This window comes from Nelumbo lutea, chromosome 7 (genome assembly GCF_056320005.1).
Source record: "Nelumbo lutea isolate HS-2025 chromosome 7, American lotus-T2T, whole genome shotgun sequence".
Lineage (NCBI taxonomy): Eukaryota > Viridiplantae > Streptophyta > Magnoliopsida > Proteales > Nelumbonaceae > Nelumbo > Nelumbo lutea.
Genome location: NC_142690.1, coordinates 11,953,573 through 11,969,026, shown reverse-complemented (window position 1 = coordinate 11,969,026; position 15,454 = coordinate 11,953,573). Strand labels below are relative to the sequence as shown.

The window sequence follows — 15,454 nt, the reverse complement described above, 5'->3', positions numbered from 1 at the left end:
ACTCAAAGACGGAACTAGTATATTGAGTGCCTTGAGAGAAGGATGTCCCAGTCGACAATGCCACTGTAGAGGAGTAAGTGAAGTCTGAAGTGCAACTAACAATCCACCACCGTCAAGGTAATGCAATCCACCAGCTTCATGCCCCCCACCAATCTTCTTCCCCGTCCTGAGATCCTGAAAAACACAAGAGGAAGGGAAAAAAGTAACAAAGCAGTTAAGAGTCTTGGTTAATTTACTAACAGACATAAGATTGAATGGAAACTTAAGAACATATAGAACAGATGATAAAGAAAGAGAAGCCATGTCAACATTGCCAACACCACAGATGGGAGAGGAGGAACCATTGGCAAGGGTAACAGTTTGAGATGTGGAAGTTTCTGAGAGAGAAGAGAACACACCTGGAGTCCCGGTCATGTGATCAGAGGCTCCAGAGTCAATAATCCAAGGAGAGGTTTTAGATGACAGGCAAGCTATACCTGAGTGGGCAAGAGTAGCAGTAGTGTGCTATGAAGTGGACTGAAGGAACCGCTCATACTCATCACGCGGTACACTCACCATCTCCCTTCCAGAAACAGATGTAGATGTGGAAGGAGTTAGGTCTGCCTGTTGATTATCACTGACACCAACCCCACCAGCAATAGCATGATTGGCCCATTTAGAGGGAGGGCGGCCATGAAGATCATAACAGAAATTTACGGAATGTCCTTCCCTGCCACAGTGGGTACACTTCCTTGTAGAGCTGCCTTTTTCTTTGCCACGGCCTCCCCCTGAGTCACGACCACCACCACGGCCAAATATGGAACCACCACGACCTCCTCGGGAGGCATGTCCTCCCCCTTTCATACCACGTCCACCTCCTCTGGCTGTTACAAAAGCTGATCTATCAGACTGTGTGGGATTCTCTATCTGTCCCAAAGAAATCCTGCGGAGCCGAGCAAACACTTCCTCAAGTGTAGGAAGGGTAGAGCCCCCCAATATTTGGGCTCTAACTAGTTCATACTCTGATTTCAACCCCACTAAGAACCTTGTGACATCTAGTTGTTCCCGCTGTTGTTGCTGAACTTTAACATCTGGAGTGAGAGGATGATAGACATTAAGTTCATTTCTGAGGTTCTTCATACTGGCATAGTACTCTTCTAGGGTTTTATTTCCTTGTTGCAGACCAAAGTACTCCTGATAGAGCTGATATACCCTTGTAGTATTATCTTGCCCAGAATACAGCTTCTTGGCATGTTCCCATATGTCTTTAGCTGTATCTAAGAACATGAAGTTGGCACTTATTTTGGGTTCCATACTGTTCCATAGCCATGTCATGATTTGAGCATCCTCCTGTTCCCAATCATCAAACCCTGGAGAGTCAGCCGGTGGTTTATCTTCTTTCACATGCTTCACTTTTCTCTTTGCCTTGAGAAAAACTTCCACCGACTTGGCCCATGGAACATAGTTCTCACCATTCAGTTTAATTGAGGTCATCTGTACACCTAGATAGTCAGAGAAAACCACCACACTAGGTTTCTGATCACTATAGCCATCTCCCATTGCTGCCATGATACTCTTTCAATGCTGCCTCTAATCTGAATTCCCAATCACCAACTAAGTGCTACTGTCAAGAATTTGATGTTCCAGAACCTACAGCAGTCCCTAAACACAATGATAGATACACACGCCTTTGTTCTTATCCACACCACTACTGATTTCACAAAAAAAACACAAACTACACCGACAATAACTCAGCACTTACTAACCACATGTAAGCTCATTTACAACTACTCAACAAAAACTCGACTAGCTGTCACACCACTACTACTGTCAAGAGTTTGTGCATTACAAGCACCACCACAACTACTCAACAAAAACTCAACTAGCTGTCACACCACTACTGCTGTCAAGAGTTCGTGCATTACAAGCACCACCACACAGCCATAGCTGTCACACACAATACAGACCTGCTTTAACGCTTTTAAGAGGGCACCACAATACCAACAAAAAAAACTCAACTAGTACCATTGCATTGCACCTTGCACCATTCGACCACCTACAGTAGCAGCCCTTACACCATTTGGTCACTGTAAACACAGCCTGTTCTTGGAATTTTTCTAAGAACCAGGGCAACAACCAACTTAGTTTTCTAGGTTCTGATCAGTCCTCTCAAGTTCTTGAAGATTTTCAACCCAGAAATACCAACAGCACACAGAGGAGAGATATCCAACCTTCGTTTGAGAGCTTCAGCCAACCATTCACTGCTGAAGTTGTTTTCTTAGGAATGAAGGTTCTGTGCACCAGAAAAAAACTGCGATGTTTCAGGCCTGGGACAAATCACTTTTCTCCATTGACAGCCCAGAGAAGAAAAGGAGAGAACTGAAGTTGTCACGAACTGAAGTTGTCACGCTCTGATACCATGTTTTCACTGTAGCTACTGTAGTCCGAACCAGTAAGGAGAAGAGGAAAGAGAAGAGAAGAAGAAGATGAAAGAACTGTCGAACTTGATAGCTAAACCCTATCAGTCGACCTCTTAATAGTGATTAGGCTTCTAATTAAATGTACAAGGACTAAATTGCCCCTACTTAAGTATGGGACAGAGAACCTCTAATAAGACTGCCACATAAGCTCATAACTTAACCAAGGTGAGATGACTAATCTACCCTTATTCGGCTAACTCTAACAAATTACAAGTCTGCCCTTTAAGTGGGCGGCCAGCTAAAAAAGAACTAAAAGAAAAAATAGAAAGAGGTTAACAGGCCCATGAAGAAAAGGCCCATTAACACATAAAACGTAAGGAACACTTCTTAAACATAAAAAGTAAATACTAGGGCCCATTCAGCCCAGTCTCTCTACACGATCATTATAACCATCAATCCCACTCTCTGGCTTTGGATCCTTGATATACTGTAACTTCCCCTTTCTGGTGAGAAACACTTCAACAAATTTCGCCCATAGTACATAATTGGTACCATTAAGTTTGACTGAAGTCATCTGCACTACCATGTAATCTGGCTACCCACCATGGTAGACTTATTCATACCACTAAATGAGGCCATGATAAGAAAATCAATGCTGAAAACACCTAACACCACCACTGTTTTCTCACAAACACATCAAGTTGCCTTTACAAACTGTCACCTGCATGACTTATCTTTATACCACAAGAAACACCAATTAACAGCAATATACTTCAATAAGAAACAGTTCTCAATCAATAAAACTCAACAAAACAAATCTGGAATAATGGCTAACCTCAAAAACTTAACAAAATCTCCTGATGCCACACTTCATTCTATCATCCAAATACTGCAACATATAGAATACTCAACTGCTAAAGTAATTAACCTGAAACATACTTCAATCTGTACCTCTTTGAACTGTCAAATAGAGGGTTCTCAGAGCTTCCATCCCTTGATGTGATCAGTCCAGAAAGTCAATTGGTGATTCCCCTATTCATAGAAGTAAGAGTAACCTATGTTCAAGGTTGAAGAATAACTAAAATTGATCCAGGTGAGTAATGGTGCTCTGATATCTAGTAACCAGCCTGGAATAAATCTCAGAACAAGAGAAAATAAGAAGAGAAAAAAGTATCAAATCAAAGCAAGTTGAAAGAACAAGAAGAGAAGAGGCAAAGAAGAAAGGGAGAATAATAAAATAGGGCTAAAAGCAGAGGAGATCAAACAGAACTTATCTCCTAACCACCGACCATCTTTATTTAGTATTCTAATGTGATGTATATTGATTAAACTGCCCCTGCCACCTATATATACAACTTCTAACAACAATGACATCCAAAGTTCTTTTCTCTTATAATTTCTTACTCTCATTCCTTGGTGGACAGCAAGCTTTCTAGTTGCTTTTCTACTATTCTTCATTCCTAATCACTTCAAACCCCTCCACCTTACAAAGCCCACCACCAGATCTGAAATTGGTAGGACCCCTACTCCGTCCTACACCATTGCTCCTCCAAGCATCACAAAGCTTCTCAAAAAATAGTATGGGACAATATTCAAATTTTGAACACATCCCCAACTTCTACAATGGGTAACACCAACGATTCAACTTTTACGATTGTGATTTAACCAGCACCAGACTCTATACCTTGAACATGTCATTCATAAATCTCAAGTTAATTGCTCTCTTAAAGGCATGAACTGAAGGATGATTCACTATATAGGGTTATAATGCATGGCCATGTTATCTGATGCAAGCCTGTGGATCTACACTGAGATCAAAAGAAAACAAGAAGTAACTAAAATGCAAGAATCTCCTGGAAACAATTGTAATACTGTAAATTCAAGAATAAATACTTCTGGTCATTATACTTCGTCCTTTAAAATATCTTACAATCATATACCTGACTTTTGAAGTTTTATAGTAAAGCAAATACAAAAAGTTTTTCATTAAAAAAAATGAAAATTTATCAGAAGAGGAAAATTTACAGAAGGGAAATAGGATTCATATCCATGGAGCAACCCACAACAAGAACCAATAAACAAGAGAACAAGATAAGCATACAATGTGAATGTCTTGTTAGTAGGATTGTCACTAAGCTAATTTATGTATTGTGAGATCTTGGTTAAAAGCTCAAAATGGTCCTTGGACCAAGCAAACCTAGGTGCTGAATATTCCACAAGATTTTAAGCCCTTTGTTCTGTTTGAGTTGTTTGTACATCCCCCCCCCCCCTTTTACTCCTTTTGAATATAAAAGTTACCTTCTCAAAAAAAAAAGGCCTTTGGGTCAAACATCAAATGAACTAAAGTTTCAGGAAGGTTCCTAGTCTAACCAACCTTACAGCGATATATTAATTACTTTTCAACGTTTTAATTTTGAATTTTTATAGCGGACCTTAAAGTTCATCTATATGTTTATATGTTGGTTATGTTTTTGTGGTCTTACTGTTGATAAAGTACAAAAAGGGCTAGAAGATATTCCTAGAAATGTGTATATTTAGTGGAAAGTGACCAGTTGAGTGAATATTCATTTACTCAACCGCAAGATGGAACTTCTCCTCAAAGGTTAATATGGATACTACAATAGCTTTTCTTTTCAATGAAACAATTTTGCTTCTCTGTACTATGTCTATTCAAGGTTCAAAGTATCGATACAATACGTCCCATATCAGGTGTATCATATCATTCCAGTAGGTCATCAAAAACACCTATTTCAAGGCTTTTGAGAATTTTGATTTTTTTTAACGTTAAATAATAGTATTATAACCCCGCTGTGAGAACACAAAACCAAAAATATAAAAAAAATAGCATATGACTCACCCAAAATGCCTGATATGCATGTTTATGCATATTGGGTGTATCAATACTTTGAACCATGGGTCTGTCCCAGTTTGTGAGGATGCTCTTATGAAAACCTTATCTTAGCCTGATTTATCATCTAACCACAGAGTGCTAAAAATTAATTTAGTGTCAAATCCCTCAGCTGGTAGAGAAGCATGCCACAAGGGTGCAATGTGCTGCTGCTTTTGATTATAGACACACTTGTACACACACATAGTAGAAGGAAACCTATGATGCCCATATACCTGTACAAGGGTGCTATATTGTGTCAAATACTTCAATTTTTAGTGTAAATTCCATATCCATCCATGTCCTTGACATATCTGGGTAACATAGAAGCAAGCACAAAGCAATCTAACATCATTTAAAAGTTATGAGGAATGGTGTAATACACAGGCTAAAAAAGAATTCAGAGAACATTTTATGCAAAGAAGATCACCAGAGACTAAAAATGGAGTTCTGTATGATACAAATAATTCACCTTGACAAAGTATCCTGAAATTTTTCATAAACTTGACAGAGGAACTAGTTGAACATTCCAATTATTTCACCACAACTCTAATCTCTTGGAAAGAATATTCTAGAATAGACACAGTTATATAAAGCAAATTCTCGGAGTACTGTAAAAAAAATCACCTTATACAGTAAGTATAATCCATAAACAGATATGAAACACAAGCATGAAAAATGCACCCAGAGCCTGTAAAGAAAAAAGGACTAAGTAAGTACTTTCAAGAACCACTCCACCAAAGGAAAAAATTATTTATTTCATAGAAATTATAATGCGGCATGTGGGAAACAAGTGATTATAGAAGGAAATATGTTGTGGGTGTCATTGGGTTCATAAAATGAAATACCTTCCAAATGGCACTGTTGAATAATTTAAGGCTTGATTAGCTGCAACAGGACACACCAAAATGTATGGAGTAAATTATTTCAGACCTTTTTTTCTTTTAGATAAGGTTAGCTTTACTAGGGTTGTTATTTCTTCATCAACTAATTTGGGTGTTCCTTATTCCAATTTAACAATAAAAGTGTGTTTTTACATGAGGACTAAAGATGTATATTGAGCAACCACCTAGGTTTATTGCTAAAGGGGGAGTCAAATATGATGTGAAAACTATTTGCAAAATAATACATGGGCTGAAGCAGTTGCTAAGAGATTGATTTGAAAAATATAGTAAAGTAATAAAGAAATTTAGGATGAAACAGAACCTGGTTAACCATTTTGTGTTCAGTTATGTCACAGACTCTAAAAACATTATGCTAGTAGTTTATGCTTGTTAGAGGTGTCCCTTATTCTTAAAGAATTTGGGCAGCTGGGAAATTGTGTCTTTTAATTTTCTGTTATAAGAGCATCGTAGTCCTAAAATTATAGCCTCCAATCCTCTCTTCCATGAAAGAATGAAGCATAATGAGGTAAATTGTCATTTTGTACAAGAGAAGGTTCTAAGTGGAGACATTGTGATGCCCTACATGAAATCAAAAGACCAATTGACAGATTTGTTTACTAAAGGTCTTGGTAAAAGTCAGATGGACTAGATTTGCAGCAAGCTGGGTCGATGTGATAATATATGTTCCAGCCTGAGGAGGGTGTTGGAATTATCATTTATTCTTAAAGTATTTGGGCAGCTGGGCAATTTCAGTCTTTGTTATAAGGACACTCTAATCCTAAAATTACTGTAATCAGGAAAATAATTGTAATCACCTTTTTATTAATATAAAGAGAGAGGTCAACAGGCTAGGGACTGACTCTTTCCTCTCTTCTCTCCCTATGTTTGTTCGACTCTCCAGTTTCCACTTCTCTCTCTAATAACTGGTATTGTTTACAATGTTGATGATATTGTCATTGGGAGTGATGTCCATAGCATAGAGAAGCTCAAACACTTTCTACAATAGAATTTTTAAACCAAAGTGGCTACATCAATTAAAGGCGTCAATTAGAAACAAAGGAATTATGTATTTGATCTACTCAAGGATGAATATATCAATACTCCTGGATTTGGTGTGCTATACAAGGACAATCATCACATGGAGATCAAAGAGTACACATAGATGTTGATTAAGCCAGTTGTATTCCAATAGGAAGTCCACTACAGGGTATATACGTTCTCTAGGAGAAAATAGTCACCTGGAAAAGTAGGAAACATAGTGTATGCATGAAGTAGTACTGAAGTCATCAAGTAAAGGACTATAGCCTATACTACATGTAAATTAATTTGGCTACAAGACCTGCTTCAGGTGATTGAATAATCTGATAAATAAATATCCTCAGCAACTGTCTTTTAACTACAATTTTGTTTTTCTACCATGGAATCAGGTTTTGTTTGGAACTATTAATTCCATACATTGGTAATTCATGGGTGCCTCTTTAATCATCAAAGGGCATTGAATTCTTTTATCTTTTCATTTTGGCTATAAACAAACATATAGAAGTATAATTCAGCATTACTTCTTTCAGTCTGAATGGACAAAAAAAAGACCAAGCCACTAAGGGACTGTTTGATAATGGCTGAAGTGGCTGAACTGAAAAGCTCATTACTTTGTGTTTTGGAGAATAAGTTTTTAAGTGGGTCGTGAGCTCCTTAAATGGTCAAATCTGAATCTGGATAGATTACTAACCTTTGTCTTTTAGTGGATAAAATAATTAAATAATAAAATATTCAAAACAGTAAATTGTTCAGTTTGACAACTCCAGCTGTAATCAAATGGACCCTAAAAATTTTGTTTTCTTTTTATTCCATGAAGTTACATAAATCCCCAAAATCTATAACACCCCCAACCCTGGTTAAGGCGGGAATCAATCCCAGGTCTCTACTAGAACCAGACAGATACCTTACCAACTAAGCCAGGTAGAACTTCAGCACTTAAAAGTTGAAAATCACAACAATAGACTATAGTTTGCGATAACACGCATAACCTGTTGTTTTTCAATATTTCCCAATGCAAATATGGATGAACTTACAGAATAAAAAAGCCTCACCTATCAGAGCCTCTAGTAATATTAGATATTGTAAAAGAATCCATGGTGTGTGAGAATTTGATTGTAGAAGAATCTCGTTTGCAGGTGTAATTGACAGGGAGAAGTATAGCCAATCCAACAATGGAACAACCCAAGAAGAAAATGATTCTGCAAAACAAATCTTACTTACAATTGTGAAATGGAAAATTAAACTATACTCAAATTATGTCCTTTCTTGAACTAGGTCTCAGCACTACTACTGACCATGCTAGAAGCCTAGAACCAGAAAAAAAAATTAATAATTGACTAATGTAACCATAGTAGTTAGACAGCAAAAAAAGGAAGGGATTAGACTGAGTTTGTCTCCACTATAGTTAGAAGAATAAAATAAAAATAGTATTATTTAATACTGACTGAGATGTTTGGAGGTTGTCGGGTTCATCAGAGCTACAGGTCTTTGGTTGATGAAGGTGACACCCTTGCCAGGGATTTGGATTGTGAGGTAATTGTTCCTGGAGAAGCAGAGGAGAAGGGAGAAGAAAGTGGTTAGGTTAGTTAAGTTGATGCTTATGGCAATGAAGCTTTTGAGATGATACCCCAGAAATTCTAGAGTTAGCAGCATGTGTTCTAGAGGAAGAAAATGCAGGTGGTTGGTTTGACTGTTGGTGATGGGCAGGTTTGTCATGTGGTATCATGGTACAAGGATGGGAGTTGATATTTTTATCTCTTGATAGGATTGGTCAGCTCCCCTCTTTGACAATAAACTTCTGCCTATTGTTAATTGATATACCTCTAGGGTTCAAAAATTTTGTTTTTTTTGTATAATTGTACATCTCTTTGGGCTTTTATTTTGAAGGGAACACAATGTTAGTATGATTCTTCTAGCTCCCTTTTTCTTTAATTTTGAGTTATTAATTTATTATCAAAAAATACACAAAAGTTGAAAATTGTTCAAGGTTGCAAGGTTGTGTTTGGATTGGAGAATTGGAAGTGGAAACACGGGGGGGGGGGGGGGGGGGGGGGGGGGGGGACCTGGTTACAACCATAATTCACTAAACCAAGTTCATCATATCAACTCTTCAATTTGGACTAGGAAATTGAGCAAAAAGACCAGAAGCAACTACCAATTGCTACAGAACTAAGCAAACTAAAATATAACACATAAAAGAAAATCAAATATTGGTCCTAAATCCTAAACCAAGTCTAAATACCAATTACCAATCATACTAAAACCAAACAAAAGAAACATATCTTCAAGATACATCCAAAACATAGAAACTTTCTGATCCTATCATAGACTCACATCCTATTAATAAGATGAATATAACTTTCCCAAAATGCATTAGATTCACAATTTCTTGGTCTAATGGGATAGGTAAATGAAAAATCTATACCAAAATTAAGCCAAAAAAAAAGTTTTGGCTCCTTAAATTTGACTCCAACAAACTAGAATATAATTTTAAAAGCCAAAAAAACTCAAATTGACCAAAATCCAGATCACCCAAAAACTATGAAATTGCCACTAATTAAGGAACTTAAAGAAACCGGATTTTTTTTCTTCCAAGAATTATTTCTCTTTTCCACACCTGCATTCGTGTGTCTCTTCATATTTGTCACTAGTTAGTGGCTATGGGAATGGTTTAAATGGTTTCAATTGTTAATCTCTTTCCATTGCAATATAGAATATCTTTATCTTCTTCAAGAATCACCTCTGATAATCGATAACCCTAACGTTCCCAGAACTCATCAACACAAAGTTTTTTACTGGCCATATGACAATCTACTAAGGCCTATGTTATGTCTTTTTCCTGGGCACTTATGATTATACGAGGGGAACAGTTTCAACTTAGATGTTAAATAGTACCATTCATTCTGGTCAAGGGCATAGATCACCAATCACCATCCTCATAAGTGATAACTAATGGCCAAACCTTGTCCAACTGGTATACACATGAAATTTATTTAAGCTCCCATAATTCAACGATCGATATGATACCCAACAGGACGGAGGACGGAATGGAGAAACAAGGTTAATGTAGCCGACCACATACAGTTGGGACAAGACTTGGATGATGATTGATAAAATCAGAACCTCACAGGCTTCAGATGACTTTGGTGCAGCTTATCACGCACAAAGTACGGAAGGGGTGACTGAGACCACATGTATCGTGATCCTTACAAAAAACATTACCACACTGTTCTATATATAAACGGATGTTCTTCACAGGATAAGTTTCAACTTGGTGAGTTCTAGAGTTTTACTGTGTTAGATCCCGCAATACCTCTCACCGAATTCATTTTGTTTCTTGAAAATGTTTTGTGGCATCTTCTATCATAGCCTCATAGGTATCTGGTATCACTGCTTCCTTACAAAATCAAATAAAAACGTAAATCGGAAATTTCAAATCAAATAAGCATCGTCGTTTAATGGTAAAGGCAAACAGAGATGAACATGGAATAGCTGAGAGTCTGAAAGACTGAAACTAGAAAAGGATAAAATAGAGAATCGGACCCAAGTTTGAAGAGTCTGATGAGAACGAGAGCATCGAGGCCGCTGTTTTCGAGAATTTCTTCTTCAGAAACCCGAAGAGCACGTTGAATCCAAGAAAATGAAGGGACGAATCGAGCAAAAGTGAAGCCACGATCGAAAGGGACGCTTTCTTGCTCCGAGAGACGACGAGCATAGTAAAATAAGGCATTTGAAGGTTGTTTCTTTAAGATGGAGAAGAGTGAAACAACAATACAGGCTAGGCTTATATTAATAGCCGCTGAAGCGAGTAAGCTGTATGGATGCATCTCAGAACTTTTTTGTTCATCGATTCATCTGAGAACAACAGGCAACATCCCAACATACAGAGAGAGAAGAAGAAGAAGAAGAAGAAGGGCAATGAAAACGAATACGGAAAAAAACATGGGAGTGGTGACTGGTGTCGCCACCTATCAAGCTACATGGGTACGTGGCGCGCGAAACGGAAGAACGTCACAGCAGCGGCCTTCGTTGGTTGCATGCCATATTGCAAATTTGCAAAGAATTTATTTTGGTTCCTCGAACGAACGACACACCAGCCAACGAGGGAAACATTATAGCCTCGAATCTATCAGAGGGCCCCGCCGTCACTACAAAGTATGTTCCATTTATGTTTATTGGGTGGGCATTTATCTGAAAAACCTTCATGTAATAAACGCCCATTTTAAACGTTTTTGTCTGATGTTTGGTTAGGTTTGAAATGCCCTTTTATACTTCAACAACATTGAACGTTTTTACATTTCATGCTATTTGGTGAGGCATTTCAAGAAACAGCCATATAAATGTTTCAGTATAACACTTTCATTGTGATCTATAACATAACATATGATGGAGGGTGATTTGGCCCGACCTCATAGCACGGGTACATATGGGCGTGACCTTGCTCAAGCAATGACTCATCGTGACAGTACAGCAGGCGCAGCCGCAACTCGGAGGGAAGGTCCCATCGAGTTCAGCCCAACAACTCGGTGGGATAGACTATTCGTCGGGAGCCGCCTGGCATGTACCTCCTCCCTGGGGCTAAGGCACCTCGAGCTGCCCCCGAGCTCGGGGTCCCCTGACCTTTTCTAATACCCGAGCTCCTCCTAATGGACCTCGGGCCATTCTCAGACGGGAACACACCAATTCGCCTATAGATACCCTGAGATGAAGACACCTCGGACTAGACAGCTCGACATAGTTTGCCACAGGCAGCTCGCCGCTTACAGGATAGCCCGGCACAGGGTAACTCGTGAAAGAGTAGTTTGGCATATCGCAGGAAGATCTCCTGCTCGACCACGATACCCGACAAATCTGGGGACAACAGCCGTGTCCCTAATTAGGCAGCGTCGTGCCTGCCACCTTTAGAGGGTGCCTTACACCTGACAGGCACGTACTCTGCAATGACGGCCCCGCGCATGCCACCTCAGCCCTGCCTGTAACGGCTGCGGCAGGCTGACAGTGGCGGTTATACCTGCCCTGTTAGAGGCCAGTGGGCCTGATGCAACAGAATTCTATTTTAAGGAGCCTATTCTCAATAAACGAGGTATCTTCTACCACTCACGCTATCTGCACTCTTAGCCATCTTTCTCTCCTTGCTTCTTCCATAGAATACTACCTTAAGCGTCGAAGTATTCCCGCTGGGCAAGCCCCCGGGGATTCTTCTTCTTCTTCTTTTTCTTCTCCATCTCATGTACTTTTCGGGGGTCACGCAAGTGCCAGGTAGGGGTGACCGGATTGTGCACCATCAAGATACATTAGTCAATTCAACGGTCTAAATTACATGTGCTTCAATTTGAATACCGATTTTCAAATCCAATAGTTAATATATTATAATCCACATCCAACGGTGGATATATGACACTTTCACTTTGACTCTCTCTCTCTCTATATATATATATATATATTATCTATTATTATAATGACTATTAATGTTATTCAAAAGAAAATTGAGCAAAACAACACGCAATTGTTTTACATTTATGAAATGTAAAGTTGCCAATATCCATCTTCTTTCCAACATTTTATCGGACCACTTTTTTTTTTTTTGAATAACAAAGATACCATTGGCAAGGTAGATCAATTTGAGCTTGGCTTGGGCCCACCAAAGCCCAAATTCAAGTAAATTTTACGTCTCAATTTACTCTCTCTCTCTCCCTCTCTCTCAATTGCTTCCAATAAAATTAATAAAAATAAAAGCACAAAACCCTTATATATTCTATACTAACAAGTTTGCAATGATAATTAATAAGTCAGATAATTTTTTGTATATAAACCTACATCATTGTGAAATCTATTCAGTTTTCTGTACATAGTTAAATTCAAAAAAAGTCTACTACTAGACAGGTTCCATATTTTTATCATTTTTATTTCATAAGAGGAATAAAAGAACAACCAAGCATACCCATGCCCAATGTGATCCCCTCTTAATGGACAACGGAAGAGCCATCGTCCATAGTTTTTACCGGTCATGGCCATATGCACTGCCATTTTTCCCTCTCCACATGAGCACATTGGCAAAGAAACTCCTTCCGTCCATAGTATCTACATATAGTTTTATATGGCAATTGTAAAAACAAGTATCATGAATATTCTAATGGTAACATAAAAATAGAATTAACAACAGCAATGTGCACATGTCCTGTAGTGTAAGCTAATGGCATGTTATCAAAGTAGACCAATGTATAATGCATGTACAAAAAAAAAAAAAAAAAACAAATTGAACACAATCTACACTAGACGGCAAACATGCTATTGTGTCATCTGATATTTCTCCCATAGTTCATTGGTAATTTCATCCCGCACTAAGTTGATTTCAGAGTTGCTACTAGAAGCATGTTCACCGTCGTGCCCACCATCCCACCATTTGCTTCATCAACTTCATTGTCCATCATTTGTTCATCGGCCCATATGTTTAGATGTACATTCCCACGTGCCTCTCTCCTAATAAAGTTATAAGTAATGAAGCATGCCATAACTATGAACGGTTGCAATGACGGATCATAACATGGCATATTCTTCAGTATTGGGAATTTACCCTTTAGTACACCAAAGCATCGCTCTATTACGTTCCGTAGAGATGAGTGTGTATAGTTGAATATGTCTTCATTGGTTCTAAATCTACCCCATTGCCCATGAAATTCACTCAAGTGATAGGGCTGAGCTGAATACGGTGTAAGATAGTCGGGTGCACTAGCAAAGCTAGAATCAACAAGGTAGTATTTCTCTGCATGCATATAATGAAGAAAATAGCCATTACAATGAATTCTACTAATAAATGTAGTAAATATAATGATGGAATAGTCTTACCTGGGGGAGCTATTGGGAAGTGGATGTTTGGCCTAGAAATAGCTTTGACCCCTCCCATCCAGTGTATACAAATCTGAACATCATGTCAAAGTCATACAAGGCCAAGACAATTGATGTGCAAACCTTCTTCCCGCCTCTGAATGGGATTTGCTTGTCACATGGTACACATGCTTAGACATGGGTGCCTTCTATAGCCCCCACACAATCCTAGATACAAATAACACCATTCACTTACTCCACCGGTATAAAAGGATTTGGTATAAGCATATATATGCTAATTCAATATGTTAAACATAGAAAAGTATCTATCCTATCTTCTGATGTGTGATGGTGTCTCTGTAAAGGATGGTGTAGTAATGAGCTCATTCCCTAACTTGCATATTGTTATAACAACCTTCTTTATGTGGGTGCTAATGGTCCATGTTAAATGTTGAAATCGCTTTGCCATTACATGGTTTTTATCGTTTTGACTTATGATGAGTAGGAGCATTGCAAGAGACTCCTCAACTGTGGTCTATCTTGTGTTTTTTGGAAAACCCCTATCCCTAAGCAGGTCAGCAAAGTTTTTGAACACATGGCATTCCATCCTAAATGACAATAGCACCTATTAGGGTTTTCAAGGTCACTTAGTATTTCTTGCCACATATAATTGTGTCTAGTCAGGGATGAGGTGCGACAAGGCTGCTTAGTTAATCTCGATGCATATGTCCCTAATAATAATGGAATAACAATCGTGTTGACTATCAATTCATCATCATCCGATGATGAGTTAATTTCAACCCTTGTTTCACGACCACTACAAGTAGGCATTGCTGTACCATAAGATCCATAAATCAATATAAAGCATGAAGCAAATCATGAATCAAAGCAATATATTACTACCAAAAAAAGCAATCCATAATGCATCAAGCATTCCATGTAATAAAAGTTCATCAAAACCACCATAAAAAACAAAGATGGCATCACAACCCAAGTAATATGAGGTTACGAAGTTTTTTCGTCTTAAAACAACAAACAAAGACATGTGAACTAATAAAACTAATCAAAGCAACTCGTTTCTCAGCTCTCATCATTAGCCAAGGCATTAAGCCAACTAGCTCTCAAATTTGGATTCATTGGAATGAATGTCCGCGTCCAGTGGTCCTCTTGAAACAACTTTGTTGCCTTAACAAAGCAAGCAGGGGGTAAGACGTGGACCCGGAACATGTCATTAAGCATCTGTATGCATGTCTCCAAGGTTCCAATGTCCACACGTGCCTCCATGCATTCCCTCTCCATGCGCTCCTTTTACATCTCATACTTTAGCTTACTAGCCTCCGCCCAGGTACCAAGGGCTTTCTCAATTGACGGAGGCAGAAAAATATTCTTTCCTTTCCTCATGAATGAGGGGGGCTTGCCAA

At 38.5% G+C, this 15,454-nt stretch overlaps 1 protein-coding gene across 6 annotated transcripts in view; it reads right to left on the bottom strand.

Annotated features, from left to right (window-relative positions):
* The window catches only part of LOC148845123 (Early-responsive to dehydration stress protein (ERD4)), a 94,342-nt gene extending 83,047 nt beyond the window's left edge, over window positions 1–11,295 (bottom strand). For 2 of the 6 annotated variants that reach the window (XR_016102546.1, XM_088956060.1), the window contains exons 1-3: window positions 10,752–11,295; window positions 8,261–8,407; window positions 5,914–5,977 (exon numbers count right to left, since the gene is read on the bottom strand). Coding sequence is in view for 5 of the 6 variants with exons in the window: in XM_088956060.1 (XP_088812186.1) it covers window positions 5,914–5,977; window positions 8,261–8,407; window positions 10,752–11,035 (495 nt within the window). In the remaining variant the exon portion in view is untranslated. Of the gene's footprint in view, window positions 1–5,913; window positions 5,978–6,134; window positions 6,175–8,260; window positions 8,408–10,751 lie in introns of all 6 variants that reach the window. The other 4 variants (XM_088956063.1, XM_088956065.1, XM_088956061.1 and 1 more) reach the window with 3 other exon arrangements.
* Between the last annotated feature and the right edge of the window lie 4,159 nt (window positions 11,296–15,454).